Source organism: Plasmodium relictum (assembly GCF_900005765.1).
Source record: "Plasmodium relictum strain SGS1 genome assembly, chromosome: 10".
NCBI classification, from domain to species: Eukaryota; Apicomplexa; class Aconoidasida; order Haemosporida; family Plasmodiidae; genus Plasmodium; species Plasmodium relictum.
The window spans coordinates 174,341-196,341 of NC_041688.1; the positions used below are offsets into that span (position 1 = coordinate 174,341).

Sequence of the window (22,001 nt, forward strand, 5' to 3'; positions counted from 1 at the left end):
TTTTTTTTTTTTTTTTTTTTTTTTTTTTTTTTTTTTTTTTTTTTTTTTTTTTTTTTTTTTTTTTTTTTTTTTTTTTTTTTTTTTTTTTTTCTTTATTATTATTATTATTAAATATGTAAAATAATTTTAGACAAAATCTAAAATATAAATGTATAATAATAGTATATATATGTTATTCTTTTTATAATAAAAAGAAATAACACAAAATAATATTAATAAAAAAAATATATGTATTATAAAGAATACATATAATTTTTTTTATTATATATCATATATTCTCTTGTACTATAAAGTACAGTTGCATATTCATAATTTTTATATGCAACAAATCTTCTACCAAAGAATTTCTAAACTGCAGAAGGATAAACAGTATTTGTCCATATATTAATAAACCCTATTCTAGAGTAAGATTATAAAAGAGAAACAATTGATAAAATACCTACCTGTAAAAAATAAAGGTATATTTTAAAAAAAAATTTTTATATATAAATAAATAAAAATATTTAGTTATAAAAATGAGTTTACACTTACTATATTTTAGTCACTTTTTTTTTGTTATATATTAACAGTGTTTTCTCATAAAAAATATACTTATTCTAAAAGTTTATTGTTATTTTATTGATTTTTTTTTTTTAGTTTATACACATATTAAACTTAATTGAAAAAAAAAATTAGTTATACATAAGAAAAACTTTGTTCTTATTCCACCATTTTATGTAATTATTTATTAAGCATATACAAATCTATAAATGTACACTTACTATATTTCATTATTTTCTTTTTTTGTTATATATTAACAGTGTTTTCTCATAAAAAATATACTTATTCTAAAAATTTAATATTATTTGATTTTTTTTTTTTTAGTTTATACAAATATACTATACTTAATTAAAAAAAAAAAAATTGATTATATATAAGAAAAACTTTGTTCTTATTACACCACTTTATGTAATTATGTATTATGCATATACAGGTTTATTAGTTCTTTTTCTTTTAATACTTTATATTATATACTTATTTTTTTAAATAAATATTCAATTTCATAATCATGCATATATTTAATTCTATAAACTTATCTATGTAATTTTTTTTATGTATTTATACTTTAATGTGTTTCAATATGCTAAAAGGCTTCTTAATTATTAATGATAAAAAAAATAAAAAATACTGTTATGCTTTTATATAATTAATGATAAAAAAAATAAAAAATACTGTTATGCTTTTATATAATTATTGATACAAAAAATAAAAAATACTGTTATGCTTTTATATAATTATTGATACAAAAAATAAAAAATACTGTTATGCTTTTATATAATTATTGATAAAAAAAATAAAAAATACTGTTATGCTTTTATATAATTATTAATGATACAAAAAATAAAAAATACTGTTATGCTTTTATATAATTATTGATAAAAAAAATAAAAAATACTGTTATGCTTTTATATAATTATTGATACAAAAAATAAAAAATACTGTTATGCTTTTATATAATTATTAATGATACAAAAAGCAAATAATATTATACTTTTATATAATTATTAATGATACAAAAAACATTATACTTTTATATATATTTAAAAAAAAAAATTCAATACAAAAATACACTTTATAAAAAATGAATTTTCTTCTCTAAAAAAAATTAATTTAACCCGTGATACATTAAATAGTATTTTAAGGATTCTAAAAAAATAAAAAAATAAAAAATAAAAAAAATAATATTATTTTTTTAAGAAAATATTTTTTTTAAATTATAAAATTTAAGTATTTCAACTTTAAATTTTATTCCGCTATTTTTTTTTTTAGATGGGGCCTTTTTTGGCATGTGTATAAAATTAAAAAAAAAAATCTGCATTTACTCTCATTTTGAAACAATCAATATTCAATAAATAAAAATAAGTTAATTTTTAAGGTTTTTCTAAGTATAATTTTTTATATATTCATATATTTTTAAAAAGAAAAAAATTTTCTTAATAAGAAAAAAGTGAAAAAAAGGAAAATTCAAAATATGGATTCTACATTTTCCTTATTCTTTCTTTTGAAATCGATCAGATGATACATGCACAAACTTTGATGCATACCTGAAAAAGAACCCCTTTGAACAGATGATTCTATTAATTATCAATAAAAAAAAAATTGTTGCTCATATCTTAATTATTCATGTATTTTCTTAGAAAAAGTAAAGTATAACTTAACGCTTATAAAAATGTGTATGCAAAATTATTTGATGTATTATAATTTCTTTTTTAATTCATTAAATAAATTTTTATTATGCAATCATGGGATAAAAAATATATAATAGTATTCTTATATGTATTAATTTTACGATTATATTATTTTTATTTTTTTTTTTTTTTAAGTAATAAATTTAAAAAAATTTTACTTTATAAGGGCATTAGGAGAGTGTAATTTTAGCCACCACTTTTAATACATATACTGTTCATATTAAACAATATAAATATAATTTATTATAAATATGCTATCATTAACAAAATAATATATTTTTGTTTTATTTTTGTTTTTTTTTTTTAAAACCAAATTAAATAAATACAAAAAAAAAGAAAATTTCTTATTTCATAAGATATATCCCCTTAAAAAATGAAATATAAACATCAAAGATTTATTTTTAAAGTATCCTTCAACAAACATTCGAAATACATCCTAAAAAATAGAGCATATATAGATCGAAACAAAATTCATCATGTATTTTTTTGCTTATCTTTTTTAATATGTAGTTATTTAAATATAATGGTAATTTTATGTTTTTTATATAAAATTTGACTTAAAAATTTTTATGTTAAGCATGATATGTAATATTTTTTAAATTTATTATAATTTTTAATTATTATAATACTATACAATTTGATTTTTTTCAAATTTTTTTTAAAGAAAGTAATTTTTTTTAATTTCTTTGTTTTTTATTTATTTCCTTTTGTTCCCTCTGAATTTTTCATAATTAAAAAAAAATTTATGTATATTTTTTTTTATAATTCAAGAACTTATAAAAGTATTTTAAATTAACTATCCACAGAAAGAAGGATTTTTTGTTTTTTTTTTTTTCTTTGATATATGCCTTAAAAAAAAATACAAAAAGAACCTTTTATTACCTTTAATACATATATACTTCGTTTAAAAGAAAACAATGTAAAAAAAAGATACATATTATCATTATTTTTTTTAATATAAATGATGGTTGTAATATTTTGAGATTCTTATTTTTTTATTTAAGGAATAGTGAAAGTTTTCTGTTGTTGTTAAAATTAAAAGTGACAAAGCAAAAAAGATTTAATGATTTTCCTTGTAACAAAAAAAAAAAAATTTCAATTTATCATTCTATTTTAATGAATAAGAAAATAACGTAATTAAAAAAAATGTTATTTTATAAAATATAAAAATATATAAATTTAAATATATAATAATTATATTAAAATAAAGTTCATTAAATGTTTAAAAAAAATAAAATAAAATAAAGTTTACATTTTAAAGCACTTATGATGAATTTGTAAAATTGTAACTAATATAATAAAGAAGATTTATATATAAATGGTAATACAATTAAAAAACTTTTTTTTCTTTTTGTGCATTAATAATAAGATTATTATTCCTGTTATTTTTGTAAATAATATTTATATTAATGTATTATTTTAACATATATAGTAAAAAAATTGGATAACAGACAATATTTAAAATTTACTATTATAAGAAAAAAAAAGAGTTATTTTTATTCTTTAAATTGTAAATAATAAATATTCTATTTTTTTTTTTTTTTTTTCTTATTTCATTTCTTTATTTATTTAAAATTATCTAGTTTTGAAAAAATTTATTATTATCCACTAGGATGTTACATTAATTAAAAATAGTATTTTTAGTATATCTATATATTAAATGAAGATTTATTGTATTTTAAGATGAATAATAATTTATTTTTATACTTATATAAATTTATTCTATATGTTTCAATGTAACTTAAATTTTTTTTATATGCTTATTAAAAAAAAATATAATTTCTCAATTTATGCAAAAACTCAAATTATTCTACTAAATTATACTTTTAATGGTATCTTTTTGTAATATAGTTATTATACTTTTTAATAACACTAGTTCTTTATTTATTTTCATTATTACTTTATTACATATACTGTATTGGATCTAATATTTTTTTATTCATTTACTCATTAAATCATATATATATATATATATATATATATATATATATATATATTAAATCAATTAAATTATATACATTCTCTAATTGCTTTAAGATAACTATAAAAAATTTATACATGCAATGATTATACGCATGCTGGAAGAATTATTCCTTATTGCAAAAAATTCTTATTTTAATCTTTGCATCTTATTAGATCCAAGAAAAGATATAAGAGAAAAAAAAAAAGAAAAAAGGATAACGATAAAAAAAATAACATTTCTAATATAATATTTTTATTTTTTTTTAATGTTTATTATATTAGAATATAGAATATAATGTATTAAATACTAAATTATAACGATTTCATTCTTTTCTTTTTGAAATATTCTTAATGTTTTTGATTTCGAAATAATCTCAAATCTCAGTCTTTAGTGTACTTAACATTTATTTTAAAAGTATATAAGTATATATTTAAATAAAAAATTATACAAAGGAAAATTATAACTAATATAATACTTTATAATAAATTGACAAAAAAGTTATCATCAGTTTATGGAAATTTATTAGATACTTTTATTTTTCAACTATAAAAGTAGTATTTTTCATATTTTTATTATATTTCATAATTTTTACTAAAATAATCTCCTTTTTTAATATTGTATTTAATAGAGATATTATATGAGGGTATTCTCCTCCTCTTCCATTAACTCCTTTTAAACACTAATTATTATAGTAAAAAAAAAATATATTCTTTTGTTATTTAAAAATATAACCCAATTTAAAACAAATAAAAAGTAACAATAAACGAATGCTTCTGTATTATATATACATGATTTAATATTATGTTTTATATCTATAATTTTTTTTTGATTTATGTTCTTATAAAAAACATATTTGAAATGTATATAATCAAATAAAAAAGTTAAAAATTCATTAAAAGATAAAAAACTACATAGTTCTCTTTATCTACTAATTAGCATGTTTTTTTTTTTTTTTTTGTATGTATTAATGCATTAATTTAATAAATTATTCACTTGTAAATAAAAAAAAAATTAAGAGAAAAAATGAAAAATAAATTCACAATAAGTTGTTCCCTTTTTGGGGATTATAAAATCAAAAAATTTATTAAATGTAAAAAAGAAGTAAAAGATTAAATATAGAAAAATATATTCATTTAAACAAGCCTATTTATAAATTTCCTTAAATTTGTTTTATATATGAAAATTTAAAATACCATATTGATACTTTTTTATTATAAGAATAAAAAAAAAAAATGTACTTATTTATTTTGAAATATTGTAATATGTAAAATTTGTATCTTCTTTTTTTATTAAAAAAAATTTATTTTAAATACTTTATGAATATTCAGAAAATGAAATTAAGTTTTTAAAAAGCAAAATTTTTATTTTTCCTTCATAAAGGAAATTAGTGTTTATAAGGATAAGTTTAAAAGTACTAATAATATAAATTAACATTTTAAGCTATTTTTATAGTCTTAATATTCTATATATATATATGTAAAAAGAAAAAAGATAATTATATAATTACAAAATAATTTATATAAGAAATAACAGACATATATATATTATCAAAGTTTAAATTTATTTCTAAACACCACCAACATTCTTTTTCTTTATGAAGATAAAACATTATACAAATACTAGAGAAGAAAAATGATCTTGTTATTTATTATGTATTAATCAAATGTGAAAAAAAAAAAAAAATATATATATTGATTTATCTTTTCTTACATTTTAAAAATTTCTGAGTTTTTTTTTAATGATTATGTATCTTTACAAAATGTTATTAATTTTTTTTTTTTTTTTTTGAATTCTCAATAAAAAGGGGGAAAAAAAGCAATATATATTAGTGATAAAATATATTTAAGAAAAACTTAATATTAGTTGATTTAGTTCTTTATGTTCAAATACAAATTACAGATTCTCATTAGCTTTATTTAACTTATTTTTTCTTATTTTTTAGTTATTTTAAAATATTAAAATGTTGTATATTTTTTTTATTTTTTAAATTTTATTCTCAAATGACATTTCACCTTTTTTTATTTCTGTAAATATTTCAACCATTTAGAAATAAGAAACACATACCTAAAATTATTTTATCTCCTTTTAATATATCATTTTTTATCTTATGTTTTAAAAGTGTATTTATAATAATAAACTTTTTTCCTTTTTTATTGCACTTTAAAATGCCAATTATCTAGTAATTAATAGAGATAAAATTATTTGATAATATATTGCTTTTTAAATTTCCATACAATTGTTTTTTATGATATATTTTATATAGATAATCATTTATAATTTTTTATTTCTATTATTTACAGAGCTAACCAGAGTACTTACTCTAAATGAAAGTAAAGTTTAACTTTTTTTTTCCCATTTTTTTTTTTTTTTTTTTTTTTGTATAGTAAATATCATAATTTATCTTTAACAATTAAAAATAATTTACTTAATTGATCTATGTTTCTTTTGAGATAGTTTAATTTTTAATCTTTCTCACTAAATATATAAATATTTCATGGGTATCATTTGTTGAACTAAAATTATGATAAAATTTTAATTTTTATATATTTAGAATACAAATGCTAGAAAATATATAGGTCTATAATTTAAAGAATTAAAAAGAAGTACTTTTTTGTAATGAAAAAATTATATTTAAAAAGAAATGAAAAGGGAAATTAAAAAACAAAAATTTATAAAAAAAACCTAGTAATATAAACTAAAAAATTCTTAATGTTTCAAATAATGTTTTTTATGCATTTCTTAAATACACACATGCTTAACACTAAGCAGTAATTATTTATTTTAATAAGAAAATTGAAATATATTATTATTATATTTTTCATTGAATATTTCTTAAAATTTCTTTATATTTCTTTTTTTTTTATTTTATATTCATATATATATGATTCCTCAATATATATCTTTTTTTTTTTATTCTACATATTGAAATTACAAATATTAAAATATATTTTTTAAATTAATGATTTGTAATATAAAAAAAACATAAGTTTCTTTTTTTTTTGTTCATATTGAATGAAAATATATCAAGTAAATTTTGTCGAAAATTTCTTTATTTTAAAAATTAACTTATTTTTGGACCATTTTTTTTTTTTGAAGTACCAAAAATTTAAAGGAAATATATATAAAAAAAAAAAAAAAATTGTTTCTATTCATTATAAGAACATTTAAATATCACACATTTTACAAATTTTAACTTGTAAAAATTTATCTTATTTCAACTCTGTTTAATTTTGTTACTATTTTTTCCAGGAAATTACTTATAACCTATTTTTATTTTTAAAAGGTAATGTGTATATGCACTTATTTAATAAAAGATAGAAAAAAAAATATATATTATAATTAATTTTTGCTAATTTATAAGATATATGTTTTTATATAACTTATTTAAAAAAAAAAAAAATATAAATATAAAAATTTAAATAAATGAATATAAAAATTACTTAAATAAATTGAAAATATCAAATAAAAAAATAAATATATGTATTATCATTTATTAAAAAATATTATATATATAATGTTATATGGATTAATTTCCCTTTAAGACTACTAACAATCATTACAATATTTTTTCATTTTCTTTAAATTTCTATTTTTGTTATATTTATGTTTTTTAAAAGTAATAATTAATATTTTTAAGTAATATACTAAAATTTGTTTTAATTATTTAACTCATTTTTAATTTGTATAATTTCTTTAACTGGTATTGGTTCGTATGGAAATTTTTTTAGTTTTGGTATTTTCAAATTTTGCAGTGACGTTATTAAATAATCAATTGAATTATCCGATAATTTTATGCATGGATTTTCTTGAGGTAATAAACTTAAAAAATCGCTTATTATATTAGGCATATTAAAGTATTCTCTTTTTAAAATATATTCTTTTTTATCATTTTTATCTTTTTTATTGTATTTATTGTTTTTATTTATATCATCAATATATTCTATGTTATTATTTAACAAACTATCTATTTCACTGTTCTTTTTTTTTTTCTCTTTTTGCGCATATTGGTAACTTTCAAAAGGTCTATATATAGACATCATCTTTAAATCAGGTCTAATAATGTAATTAACAGAGTCAGTTATATCTATTTTCCCCTTTTTTTTTTTTTTACTATTACTGTCATTATTTACTTTCTTTTTTTTCATGTAACTTTTTGAGTCATAAAAATTGAAAGAATCATAAGTGGAGCTAATTAATCCATTTTTGTATTCACTCATTTTTTTTTTCATATAACTATTATCAAGTTCATTTTCAACTACGTTATTATCGATGAAATTGTTTTCATTTGCATCATTTTCATTCATAAAATTTTTATTTATATTACTTTCATTTATATCCTCATTTACTTGATCATTTATAATTAGTGTCGATTCTTTTCCTTCTTTTCTTCTTTTTTTTCTTTCCATGCTATCACAGTAAGCTAACAATGAAAATGGATTAATACTTTTAATTTGAAAAAAAGAAAATGTCTTTTTTAAAGATGTACCAGCAAATAATTGAGAATTAATTAAATTTATTTTAAATTGTAAGCTATCAATGTCATTTTTTTTTAAGTTTTCAAGATATCCTTTACATAATATGTCAGTAATAGTATTATCATCTAATAGAGCATTTTCATTATTATCAGATATATTCGTGAAATCAAATAAAACATTTTTATTTTCCTCTAAATTATAACCTGATTCATATTTTAATTTGACTTCAAATATTTTATTCAGATTTCTTATATCACCATAAAATATTTCCAGTTGTATTAGAAAATTCCATATTCTATCACATGATTTATTTTTATTTTTTAATAATTTTAAGTAACCTGATTCAAACAAATTGAATTCATTTTGTCCAGTTTTAGATTTTACATCTTTTTTATCAAATGAATAATTTACTTCATATTCTTTATAAAATTTTGCATAATAATCATGAATATATTTATAAATTAAAGTTCTTATATGATTTAAGTTTCCTTTCTCTAATAAAAAATGTATGTAATAAAAAAGATATTTTTTCTTTGATGAAAATTTCTTATAACCTTCACTCATAATATATATAGCTCTTTTTTCGTTATTTAAAATTCTTCTTTCTATGTTTGCACAATAATAATATATTTCTTCTGAGCATTTTTCTTGATTCAATATTATACTTACATAATATCTCCATATAGTTTCATCATAATTTCTTTTAATAAAGTTTAAAAAGTGTGTAAATACAAAATGCCTTCTTTTTTTCTTGTTTATATTAATATACTTTATAAAATACTTTTTTCTTTCTTCTAGCTTTTCATAATCACTTTGATAAAATTTTCTTCTTATTTCATCATCACTAGTATCTGATAAGCTTTTAGAAGGATTATTTAAAAATTTCACTTCATTTTTATCACTATTTTCGATATTATTATTATTATTATTATTATTATTATTATTATTATTATTATTACTATTACTATTACTTTCTATCTTTTCTGTTTCATCTATTTCTATGTTTTCTCTTTTAATCCTTTTAAATTCTCTTTGACTTTCTTCATTATTTTCATTTTGTTCTAATTTTCTTCCTTTTTTTTTCCCTTTTCCTTTTTCATTTTTATCTTTTTTTTCATTTTCATCTTCTTTTCCTTTTTCATTTTTATCTTTTTTTTCATTTTCATTTTCTTTTCCTTTCTCTTTTTTTTTTTTTTTTTTCTTTTTTAAATGACAATACGGTAACTTTTTAAATTTTTCTTTTGAATATAAAAAAGATAAAGAAAATTTCTTCTTTTTTTTTGATACTTCATTAAGCATTAGTTGATAAATATAATGAGCTTGATTTATCAAAGAATATTTTTCAAAAAAATAAGCAAAATTTAATTTTAATAGTTCATCAAATGGTAAATATATTTCTATTGCTTCTCTCATAATTCTAATAGCATAATTAAATTTTTTATTTAATAATAAAAATTGGAAATAAGAAAACCACATATCTGCGTTAAACTGTAAGTGTATCAATGCTTGCTCATAGATATACATAATTCTTTTACAAACTAAAGATAATTTTAATTTAAGAGGATTAGATTTTTCAAAATTAATAATTTTCATCCATTTTAAATATAACAAGTTATTTTCAATTTTAGACTTTTTATTAATAGGTATTATTATTTTAAATTTCTTATCCAAATTCATTTCTTTATATAAATTAGATAATTCTTTATATGCATTTTTTGAATTTAAGTATTGAGTATTAAATGTTGATAAGTAAATGTTTGTAGAATTATCATTACTCTTTTCAAAGGAGCAAAAGCATTTCCAAACTTTATCTAAATATTTTGTAGTATTATTAAGCCAACATTGATAAAAATTTCTTAATTTCCCATCATTTGCATAATGTTCAATATATGTTACTTTAGAATTATTATTAGGAATGGGAGATTTAAATATTATTTGTTCTTGCTCTGAAGGTAATAATGGGGTTTCTATCCTATTCCCATTACTGTTATTTTTAAATGGATCATATAATAAATTCTGTATATTATTATTTAATAATAAATTGGTATTATGTATTTTTATTAATATATAAAGTAATTCAACCCATATATTACCTGATTTAATATCTGTTCCTACACACTTTAATGATTCAAATAAGAAACTTATGTATTCATGAATCGAAGAGGTATGATATGCAAAATATAAGAATGATAGAAATAATTTCAAATCATAAATATTTGAATCAATACATTTACGATAAATATTATATGCATTTTTATATTCTTTTTTTTTTATTTTTAATTCAGCATATTTTATCCAATACCAAGTACACCTTGGAAAAATCAACAAAAACTGTTCATATACTTCTTCTGTTTCATATAATTCTAAAAGTTTATACCACCTATTTAAATGTAATGGATTGCACCTTAAAAAATGTAATTCTTCTTTGTAAGAATTTATATTTGTTCTTATATCATTTGTATTCTCTATTTTTTTCTCTAAATTATTTAAATCAGCAAAATTATTATCTTCATTTACTGTTACATTTTCTTTATTGTGTTCTTCATAATTTATATTTGAGTTTACTTTATTTCCTGTTATCTCAGATACATATTCTTCTACATTAAAATTTTTATAAATTTCTTTCGTTTTTTCATCTATTTTTAAACAAGTAGAAAAAAGTTGTTTTGCTATAATTAATTCATTATTATTAACATCAAAATTTAAATTATTTAAATTGGAATATTTAATCATATTCTTGTCATTATTTTAAGTAGATTAACAAAAAAAAAAAGAAAAAAAGAAAAAAAAATAGAATCAGAAAAAAGAAAGAATAAAAAAAAAGAAATAAAAGATAAAAGGAAAAAAGAAAAAGGAAAAGGAAAAGGAAAAAGAAAGAAAAAAAAAAAAAAAAAAGTTAAAATTGAAATTGAAATTAAAAATTATGAAAAAAAATATACTGAAAAATAAAATGAAAAATACATATATAAAGAAATTTTAGTTTAAACAAAAGAAACAAGAATTAAAATAATCTATATATATTTATATGGAAAACAATTTTTCAATTTTTAAAATTAAAATAATTGACAAAAAAATAAATGTCAAATAAATGCTTTTCACTTAAAAAAAAAATTTGTAAAAAATTTAGAAATAAAAAATGCAGCTATAATATTAAATTTAATGGTATAATAATATTACCAAAAAAATCAATAATGATAAAAAGATGAATATACATATTTTATATCTAATTTGAAATAATGTAATTTCCCTTAAATATATTGTAATATTTTTAAAAAATAGAGGAAAAAAAGGAAATCTTCAAATGACAAAAATTAAAATAAAAAATAAGTGTAAAAAGTAATGTTACAAAATGTAATATTTATATATGAACAATTTATAAAATTAGAAAATTGGATTTTACATATTTATTTAATTATTTATTTGTATATTATTCATTTTTTTTTTTTTTTTTTTAATAAAACTTTAATAATAACATTTAAATTAATTTAAACGAAAAGAAAAAAAAAACTATCCAAATTTATGGAAAATTACTAATATGTAATACACCTATATATTTTTTATACTACATTTAATTTTTATTCGGAAGATAAAGACAAAATTTAATATGATATCTATGAAAATATTACTAATTATTGTAATTTTTTATAATAAAATATAAGAAAAATTTTAAGAGTTATATTTCAAATATAATATATTGGGCAAATCAGCAGCACGAAAAGAAAAACGGATATATATATATATATATAGAAAAATTAGCATTTTTATATAAAATTAAAAAAAAAAAAGAAAAAAAAATTTATACAAAAAAACAATGTTCTCATTTATTATATTGCATTATTGTTATTATGCTAATCTATCCAATTAGTTAAAAAAAAAGTATATTAAAAAGGAAACAATATACATCAAATGATTTCTATTTAGAAGCATAAAAAAAAAAAAATAATAAAATTATAAAATTTATTTAAAAATCTTATATTGAAAAATATAAAAAATTTATTCATATATTACAAAAAAAAACATAAGGAAAATCAAAAAAGTTATTATTTTTAATATTATATATATATAATGAAAAGTATATAATTTCTTTTTTTTTTTTTCAAATATTTAATTAATAAAAAAATTGATATTCTTAATAGATGACTTTTGAATTTTATAATTTTTAATAACATTTAAACGAAATTCATTGTTTTTTGTTATTACGTTTCTTTGAATTTTACATGGAATACTAAATGGTAAAAAAGTTCCTGTTTGAGGTTTAAAACGAAATATAATAGTTTTAATTTGGTTATTTCCAATATGTAATTGTATATATATTCTTCCTTTTTTGCAATCATTCAATAATTTATCTAAAACACTTTTATCATTAATGGTGTGATTAATACTAATTAAAGCATTAATTGAGTTAACACCTTGCATAATGCCAGGTGAAATAGTAATATCTGATCCACCAATTGGATAAGCAAATAAATTTTCAAATAATAAATCATTTATATAAGTTATTTTTACATTGTTATCCATCTTAATGGAATAATTTAAAAAAATTAATGATTCTTCTTCTATAAATTTTTTAAAAATTTCGATATTTTCAGTTGATTTCGTAAGTGAGGTTTTCTGAGGAGAAATTTTTGGTTTTTCTTTTTTTCTTTTTTTAAAATTATAACAAAATTCATCTGCAGTCAATCCTATATCATTAGACGGATAGTAATACAGCAAAACATTACTAATTAGAGTACCCATAAATAAATTATAATAATCAAAATTAAAATTAATCATTATGTCTAGTCTTAAAATATTACTCTCACTATTCATATATAATTCTGCACTTTTTTCATCAGATAAATAAAAATTATAATTTATAGAATTAATTAAAGATGATTTAGAAGAAATATGATTTCCTATTAAGAATCCAATGCAAAATATTACTAAGCATACTGCCAATATACTTGTTATCTGTGTAAATATATAAAACACAAAACTTTTTAAAAGGGATACATCATTTACTTTGTCCTTTTTAATAATATATGTATTTAACTCTCTATTAGTACGAGGATATTTTTTTATTAATTCATTTACGTCATTTATTGTTTTTAATACATTTTTGTTTTTATATTTACAGAAATCAATATCATTTATAGTATTCTTTTTTTTTAACTCCATTTTTCATAGTTATCTTCCTTTTACATAAGCACTTTCAAAACTTATAAAAATATTTAGCTATTATTGAACACTTAACAACAATGGAATAGTACTATTTTTCAATAAAATATATTAATAATGTTTAAAATAAAACATATTTAAATTCCCCTATTATATTTTGTTTTCATGCTATAATATAAAATATATTTCAAGTTAGTTTTTATAATATTTATTTCAATAAATCATAATTTAAAACATTTTACTATTATTCAATATCTCCATATTATTACATATTTTTCTTTCTTATTTCTATGCAAAAATATTTTTGTAACCAAAATTTTATAAGACAATGTGTAGTATATATTTATAACGTAAAAATATATATATATATAAATTAAACAATGTACATATGAAATGCAAATATATATATTATGTAACACATAGATTAATAATCACTAAAAGTTATTTAAATTTCATTCATATTTAAAATTAACCCATAAATATTTTTATATTTTTTGTAGAAATAAAAATTAAAAATACAAAAATTAAAATTTTAGGTTTTACTATATAATTTAAATATTTTTTTTTTTTTTATCACATTATTTAACATTTTATATTTTCATATATAATTTCATAGATAAAAATATTTTCATTTTAATTTTTTTACATATTTCCTCATTTTTTCTTTTCTTTTTTTTTTTATTGAGCAGTATCTTTAGAAAACACAAAATATATTGCAAAGCATTATAAAAATATATTTATGCTTTTATAGCAATATATTTTTTGAAAAAACATATAAACATTCTTCTTAAAAAAATTAAATAAAAAAAAAAAAATTACATAAATACCTCAAATAAAAAAAACATAATTAAAAATTTTGATTTTCTTTCAATTTAAAATTCTTAACTTTTTTATATACAACGATTCATTTAATTTCTTTAAATATAATTTATTAAGCAAACCTTTAATTTTTTTGGTAATATATATTTATTTTTTTTCTTTATATTCTCATTTTTTTTTTTTTTTTTAACTTGTTTTAATTTTGAAATTAATTTAAATTGTTATTTAAAATAAAGGAAGCTGTAATTAATAAGTTATTCCAGAATTATAAGGGAGAAAAACATAAATATATTAAAGTAAAAAAAAAAAAAAAAAAATTAATCAAATAATAAAGGTGAAAGATGCAGAAATAGTGTTAAGAGTAATAGTGGAGGAAACATTTTAAAAATATAATAGTTGATTTTCGTAACATTTCAAAAGTGCAATAGTTGCATATAATGTTGGAAATATATAGAGATAAATAATAAAGAAATAATCTTACGAAAGGTGGAAAATACAGCATGAACTATAGCTAAAGTAAGAATAAAAGCATAGGAATAAGAAAATTATCTAAATAAAAATAATAACAGTAATAATACATTTTATAAATTTAAGAAATATATATATTAAAATCATAAAATATTCTATAATATTAATTCAAAGGTAAAAATATTAAAATTTTTCCAAGATAATATGTGTTAATTGTTTTTAAGGATTTAAACGTACGTTTCATTAATTTTCACAACACAGTTTAAACCTTTTATACTATTTATAATAATATATTTCTAATTTTTAAGCAATTAACATATATTCTAAATATTTCTCTTTATTTAAAAATTTTTCAATTATTTACAATAATTTCTCAAAAATTTATTTTTATAAAGTTATAATAAATAATTTCTATAAAATTCATAAAAAAAAATGAAAGGAATATATTCTTCAATTGAATGTGAAAACTTAATTTTCGATGTGGAATTTCATCCCAAATTAGATATGATATGTGCAGGTTTATTTAATGGATATTTGATATTATATAATTTAAATGAAGAAAAAAAAAAATTTAAAAAAAAATGGGACGTACATAATCATGAGAAAGCAGTTAGATGCGTTTCATTTTCAAAAAATGGAAACAAAATTTTAGCTGCATCTTCAGATAATAATTGTTCACTAACAGATATTACAGGAAAAGTTTTATGGAAAAATAAGTGTCATAATTATACAATGAATTCAATTTTATTTACTAGCCTAAATACTTTTTTGACAGCCGATGAAAGAGGATTTATAAAACACTGGGATTTAAGAAATCAATCAAAAAATCCTATACATGAGATAAAGGAATTTGATGATACTATATCAAGTATGTTGCTTGATCATGATGAAAAATCTATTGTAGTTACAAGTGGGGGGTTTATAGCTCTTTTTGATATTCTAAATAAAAAAAAAATTTCCTCGCATAGCATTTCAACAGAATATGATGATGAATTTTTATGTTCAAAACTTATGGCATATAATTCCAAAATAGTATGTACAACAATAAATGGCTATATTACTATTTTTTCTAAACAACATTGGGGAAACATTGAAGGAAAATTAAAAGCTAGTAAAGATATAATAAATACTTTTGTTAAATTAGATGAATATACCATTTGTTATGGAACATCAGATGGAATGATAAAAGCTGCTCATCTTTTGCCAAATAAAATTGGTGAAAATATAGGTAGACATAATGGAGACGAAAGCATTGAAAAATTGGCTATTAATAAAAAGAAAAATTTATTAGCAAGTGTATCACATGATTATTCTATTAAATTTTATCCAATTGAAATAAAAAATTCACATGTATCAAATAAGATGAAAAAGAGAACAAAATCTTTTTTTCGTGATTTATAAAATTTATTTTTTTTTTTTATTCACTTCAACAATAAATAGTTAAAATATTTTTTATTCACATATTTTAGTTTAATAATTGTGTGCATATTTGTATAATTTTTACTCTTTTTTAAAAAAAAAAAAAGAAAGCATAATGAATTTATTAAAATATATACATTTTAGTGTATACATATTTTACAATTTAATTATCTATATAGCTTTCTTGTCATAATATTTTTATTACACATTAATATAAATACTTTATATTATTATTAAAAGAATTTTAAAACCATATGGCTTAAGTATAAATACTCAAATATTTGTAATATAACATACTTAAAATGTTTAAAACTATTTATAACTTGATAAATTATGTAGTATTTTTTCTTTTTAAATATTTTTTTATCTCCTTAATTACTATGTGAATCTAATAAAATGCTTAATCAAATTTGAATAAAGTTCATTAAAATTTATTATCATATACATATATATATCTTACAGAAAATCAACATAATATATTTTATGATAAAAAAAAAAAAAAAAAAAAACTTGTGCGAATTTGCACTTAAGATAGAATTTCAATTTCCTTATAAACATTCTGTATTTTTTTTTTTTTCTACTTTTGCCTCCTATAATGAAGTTTTATTAATGAAATTAAAATAATAAAAAAAAAAAAAAAAAAAAAAAAAGAGGGTTCAACAATTATATAAGCAAGAAAGACAAATATATTATAATCTATTTATTTTATTTTATTTTTTTCTTCGTGTATAAAAAGAATATTAAGATATCTTAAGATTTATTTTTTAAAAAAATTAAAGCTTATTTTTTTTTAACAATATATATAATCTTTTTAAATATCTATTTTCTTTATGCCCATTAAGTAGATTAACATTTAAAAGAATTTTTATTTCTTTTTTTTTTTTCAAAAAATTAAATAAGATAAAATAAAAAATATGATATAATTATTTCAGTAATATTAAACATCATATTGATAATTTAAAAAATTCATTATATAATTTTCAAAAGAAGCATATATTCCAAAATTATATTTTGATACATTAAATTATACAACATTTTTGCATGTCATAAAATTATAATTTTCTTGTAGGAAAAAAAATTTATTTTGTAACATATTTAAATAAAATAATTTTTCAAAATTTCTTTTTATTTATTTTTTATATAATTATAAGGAAGTTAAATTTTTTTTTTTTTTGCTTCGCACTTTAAAAAAAAAATTTATGAATATTCATTGAAACAAATTTCTTATCAATATGGTTTTGTATAAATGCAAAATAATTTGAATACTGATTAATTAAAAACATTAACAAATATATATATTTACATGTAAAAAAAAAAAAAAAAAAAAAAAAAAGACAACTATTTTTAAGATGCGTACAGCTAACAAGAGTAATCATTCTTATCAAAATGAAATTGAAAGCATAACAAAAATAAGAGGAAATAATAAATGTGCAGATTGCGGAGCAAAATGTCCTAGATGGGCGAGTATTAATTTAGGTATAATAATATGTATAGAATGTTCAGGCATACATAGAAATCTAGGCGTTCATATTTCCAAAGTGAAATCTTTAACTTTAGATAAAATTACTCCACAATGGATTCATGTAATATTTATATTATTAATATTTATATATAAATATGTGATTATTTTAGTAATTACTTTTTTCTTTTTCTTTTTATAAGTGTATAAAAAATATTGGTAATGATTTGTCTAACTCTTATTACTTATATAACTTACCAAAAGATACGTATAGACCGAAGCAAGGAGATTCTTCAATGTAAATATATATATTATAAAAAATCATATAAATATATATTAAATTATAAAATTTATATATAAAATATTTTTATATATAATCATAAGTAATATAAGAATAATTTATATTTGTAGTATTATGCACATAAACATAACCATTAATTTTTAATTTATATGCATATATATGTGAAATTTTATAAAAATTGTAATTAATTATATATATATGGCTTATAAATTATTATTATTTTTTAGTATAATGCAAAATTGGATAAAGAACAAATATGAGAGGAAGTTATACGTCCCTGTTAATAAGAAAGAACCATATCAATATTATATAGAAGGCATAATAGCACATAAATATATATATATATATTTGTTTATTTATTTGTTTATATATTTATTTATTTATTTATTTATTTATTTATTTATTTATTTATTTATTTATTTATTTATTTATTTATTTATTTATTTATTTTACTTTTTTTTAGGAGTCGATCCCAAGAATTGTCTTCCAGATGATGTATCAGCAAATTTAACAATAAAGTGAGAACAATTTAGATAAAAAAAGAATATACACTTTTTTTAATTTTTTATAAAACATAAAAAAATAATAATATAGAATTTACTTTATTATTTTTACAATTATATATCCTTTTTATTTTAGTAATGATAATACATTTTCCAAAGATAAGATAATTGACATGAACTTCAAAAATGAAAATAAAATGTAAGATTTTAAAAATTAAACATATTCTTTACTTTAATTAACAATTTTTATTTATTTTTTTATATATATTTTTTATTTTTATTTTCATTTCTAAAGTGAAATAAAAGCAAAAAATTTGGGAAATATAGATATTTTTGATTCATTAAGAATTTTAGATAATAACAAAATGGATGAATTAATAAGCAATAATAATGATAATAAAGAAAAGGGAGGTTTTTTAGATAATAAAGGAAATGTTTCCAATAATAAAATATATATGAATGATGATTTTTATTCATTTGATAATATGAATTGTAATGATAACAAAAATATTGATAAAGACTCCTATTTTTTTAATGATACTAAGAATACAAATAATCCAAATAACTTGAAAGAATTCTGTTTTAATAATAATAATTCTCATATTTTTAGTGAATTTGATGATATCAAGAGTTTTAATAGATTTAACAATAAATCAAATTTTAATAAATTTAATGAGAAAAAAAATTTTAATAATTTTAATGATCTATCTGAAAAAGAATTAAGAGATGCAAAGGTTCAAGCAGCAAAAAAATGTATTGCACAACTTTTTGCAAATTCAAAAAATATTTCGTTTTCTGAAAAAAATATAGCAAATATAAATGAAAATAATCAAGATAATCAAAATAGCAATTTAAAAAACCATTTAAATAAAGCGGAATCTAATTTCATAAAGGAAACTAAACAAAATATATATGATAAATACCATGTTAATAATTTAAGTAGTTGTAATCATGAAGAAGGAAGCTTTAGCAATAATTTAATTAATGAAGAAAAAGTAAATAGTTTTAAGGGAGAAAATAATGTATTACAAAATCTTGATTTTTTTTTATAAAAAAATATAGTTTTGCTTTTATTTTAAATTATCAAACAATTTTAATAATATATATATATAATATACATATGTGTTAATTTATTAAATTAACATTTAAGTATTATATTGCTATTTGATAATCTCCTAGAAAATAAAAAGAAAGTTGAATTTTTATATTTTCATATACTTAAAATTACCTTTTTTTTAATATACTGTTTTGTTTATAATTTTTTTTTTTCATTCTTTCTTTCCTTCTTTCCTTTTTTCTTTATGTTTCTCAATTAAGAGTTATAATTTTTTATGTAAACATATATGCAATAAGTAAATATTTTTTATCCAACAATATTTGTTTTGTTAATATATTCAAGCCCATATATATTATTATATGTATTTATACAAAATAGTTTGATGCATTAAAAATATGAGATTTACTATTTGACTGTGATACAATAATACATACAATCCCTTATTTTATAAATTACATAAAACTTGTTTTTTTTATTTGTTAACATTTTTTTATTTTTTCATTTTCCTATGTTGTTCTATCTTTATTTTTTTCTATTTTACAACTGTAGTATTTGTTTTCTTTTTTTTTTTTCTTTTTTTTTTTTTGATTAAAAAAAAAAGAGAAAATTTTTAAACAAAAAATAGTTTTTAAATTATAAAATATATAAACTCAATATATAAAGAGAATTATTTAACAAAAATTAGTGTTATAAAAAAAAAATATGTAGATAACATAAGTTGTAAGCTAATATAAAAATATTAAATTTATATAAATATATAAAAGTATTATTCACATTTCCTAAATTCCCTTAAACTTATCAAAGTTTTGTAAAAAATTACCAAAAAAAAAGTAAATGAAAAAATAAAAATATAGGATATTTGAATAATATTAAAAAAAAGATCATATAAAATGAACAGAAACATAATTGACATTAAAGAAAATATGAATACATAATTACAATAATTTGTATGAATATTTTTAATATTATATTTCAAATAAATAAAAATCAAATAAATATATACTATAAATAAATATGCCATTAGAAGTAAAAATAATATAATTAGTTTCGTGTCAATTTGTTTATATTTTTCATAATTTTTATTTTCTTGAACTAATGGAAGTGAATAATAATATCTGTAATTATAAACAACACTTTGTAATAAGTTTTTTTTATAATTCCTAATTAAATATTTTCTCATAGTAAGCATTATTATCATATTTTCCTTTTTTATAGGATATTTTGTTATTGATATATTATTATAAAAATGTAAAAAAATTTTAATAAAAGGTATTTTTATATAATTATTGCCATCTGTTATAAAAATATCAAAATTATAATACCCATTAAGAGCTATCATATTTACAACTAAAATTGATAAATTAGAAATAACTAAATTATTCCTAAATTCATTTGTAAATATAAATGTTTCATTTTTTTTTAATTCTTTTATATCATATGAAGAATTTTTATATTCCTTATTATTTCCCATTAAATTCTTTATTAAAATTATTCTCAATTTTGCTTTATCAAAATCCTTTTTTATTTTAAATGAACAACTAATATTTATCATGTCATAGAAACTTACTTTCTTATCTATTAAAATATAGGAATTTTCATTTTCTTCTATTGTTCTACTTAATATATTTTTTTCTTCTCTTTTATTCCCTATATAATATAAAGATGTTATTTTTATTTTACTGAGAACCAAAAAATTATTTGGGTTATCAAAATTATTTTCATTAGATGAGGATACATTTTTATTATTACTAATTAAAAAAAAAAAAAAAATTAAAAAAAAAATTTTCATCTTGAAGTTTAACTTTTTTCTTAAAAATTCCTTTTTAATTTCTTCTTTTCTATGTTATACTTATCCATCTTAAATTATTCTAAAATTTAAAAGAAAATAAAAATAAAAGGTTATAAAAATGTAAATTTTTAAATAATATATTTCAACTTCGCTTTATTTTTTTTTAATAAAAAAAAAAAAACATTTCAGTAAGAATATTTTGTAGGCATATATATATTTTCTTATTAGATGTGATGAATAAAATTTTTGTTTTGTTATCTTTAAATTGATTAATTATTTACGAAATTATAAAATTACTGCAATAAAAAATTAGAAAATAAACTAATAAAAATAATTTAATATTTAAAAATATCATTTTTAAAA

The 22,001-nt window shown here is 16.7% G+C and overlaps 5 protein-coding genes across 5 annotated transcripts; 2 read left to right on the forward strand and 3 right to left on the reverse strand.

Annotated features, from left to right (window-relative positions):
- Window positions 1-7,847: 7,847 nt before the first annotated feature.
- On the reverse strand, window positions 7,848-11,399 carry PRELSG_1005200 (conserved Plasmodium protein, unknown function; the record flags this gene model as incomplete). The annotated part of the gene is made up of 1 exon (XM_028676964.1): window positions 7,848-11,399. One exon carries the CDS (start codon window positions 11,397-11,399, stop codon window positions 7,848-7,850), a length of 3,552 nt encoding a protein of 1,183 aa, XP_028533401.1.
- A 1,371-nt stretch (window positions 11,400-12,770) lies between these two features.
- On the reverse strand, window positions 12,771-13,823 carry PRELSG_1005300 (conserved Plasmodium protein, unknown function; the record flags this gene model as incomplete). The annotated part of the gene is made up of 1 exon (XM_028676965.1): window positions 12,771-13,823. One exon carries the CDS (start codon window positions 13,821-13,823, stop codon window positions 12,771-12,773), a length of 1,053 nt encoding a protein of 350 aa, XP_028533402.1.
- Window positions 13,824-15,542: 1,719 nt separating this feature from the next.
- PRELSG_1005400 (nucleolar Jumonji domain interacting protein, putative) lies at window positions 15,543-16,511 on the forward strand (the record flags this gene model as incomplete). Its single annotated transcript, XM_028676966.1, has 1 exon — window positions 15,543-16,511. The coding sequence occupies one exon, from the start codon at window positions 15,543-15,545 to the stop codon at window positions 16,509-16,511; it is 969 nt and encodes a 322-aa protein (XP_028533403.1).
- A 1,367-nt stretch (window positions 16,512-17,878) lies between these two features.
- On the forward strand, window positions 17,879-19,844 carry PRELSG_1005500 (ADP-ribosylation factor GTPase-activating protein, putative; the record flags this gene model as incomplete). Its single annotated transcript, XM_028676968.1, has 6 exons — window positions 17,879-18,112; window positions 18,192-18,286; window positions 18,517-18,605; window positions 18,753-18,807; window positions 18,929-18,991; window positions 19,088-19,844. 6 exons carry the CDS (start codon window positions 17,879-17,881, stop codon window positions 19,842-19,844), a joined length of 1,293 nt encoding a protein of 430 aa, XP_028533404.1.
- Window positions 19,845-20,615: 771 nt separating this feature from the next.
- On the reverse strand, window positions 20,616-21,638 carry PRELSG_1005600 (conserved Plasmodium protein, unknown function; the record flags this gene model as incomplete). The annotated part of the gene is made up of 1 exon (XM_028676969.1): window positions 20,616-21,638. The coding sequence occupies one exon, from the start codon at window positions 21,636-21,638 to the stop codon at window positions 20,616-20,618; it is 1,023 nt and encodes a 340-aa protein (XP_028533405.1).
- Window positions 21,639-22,001: the final 363 nt, after the last annotated feature.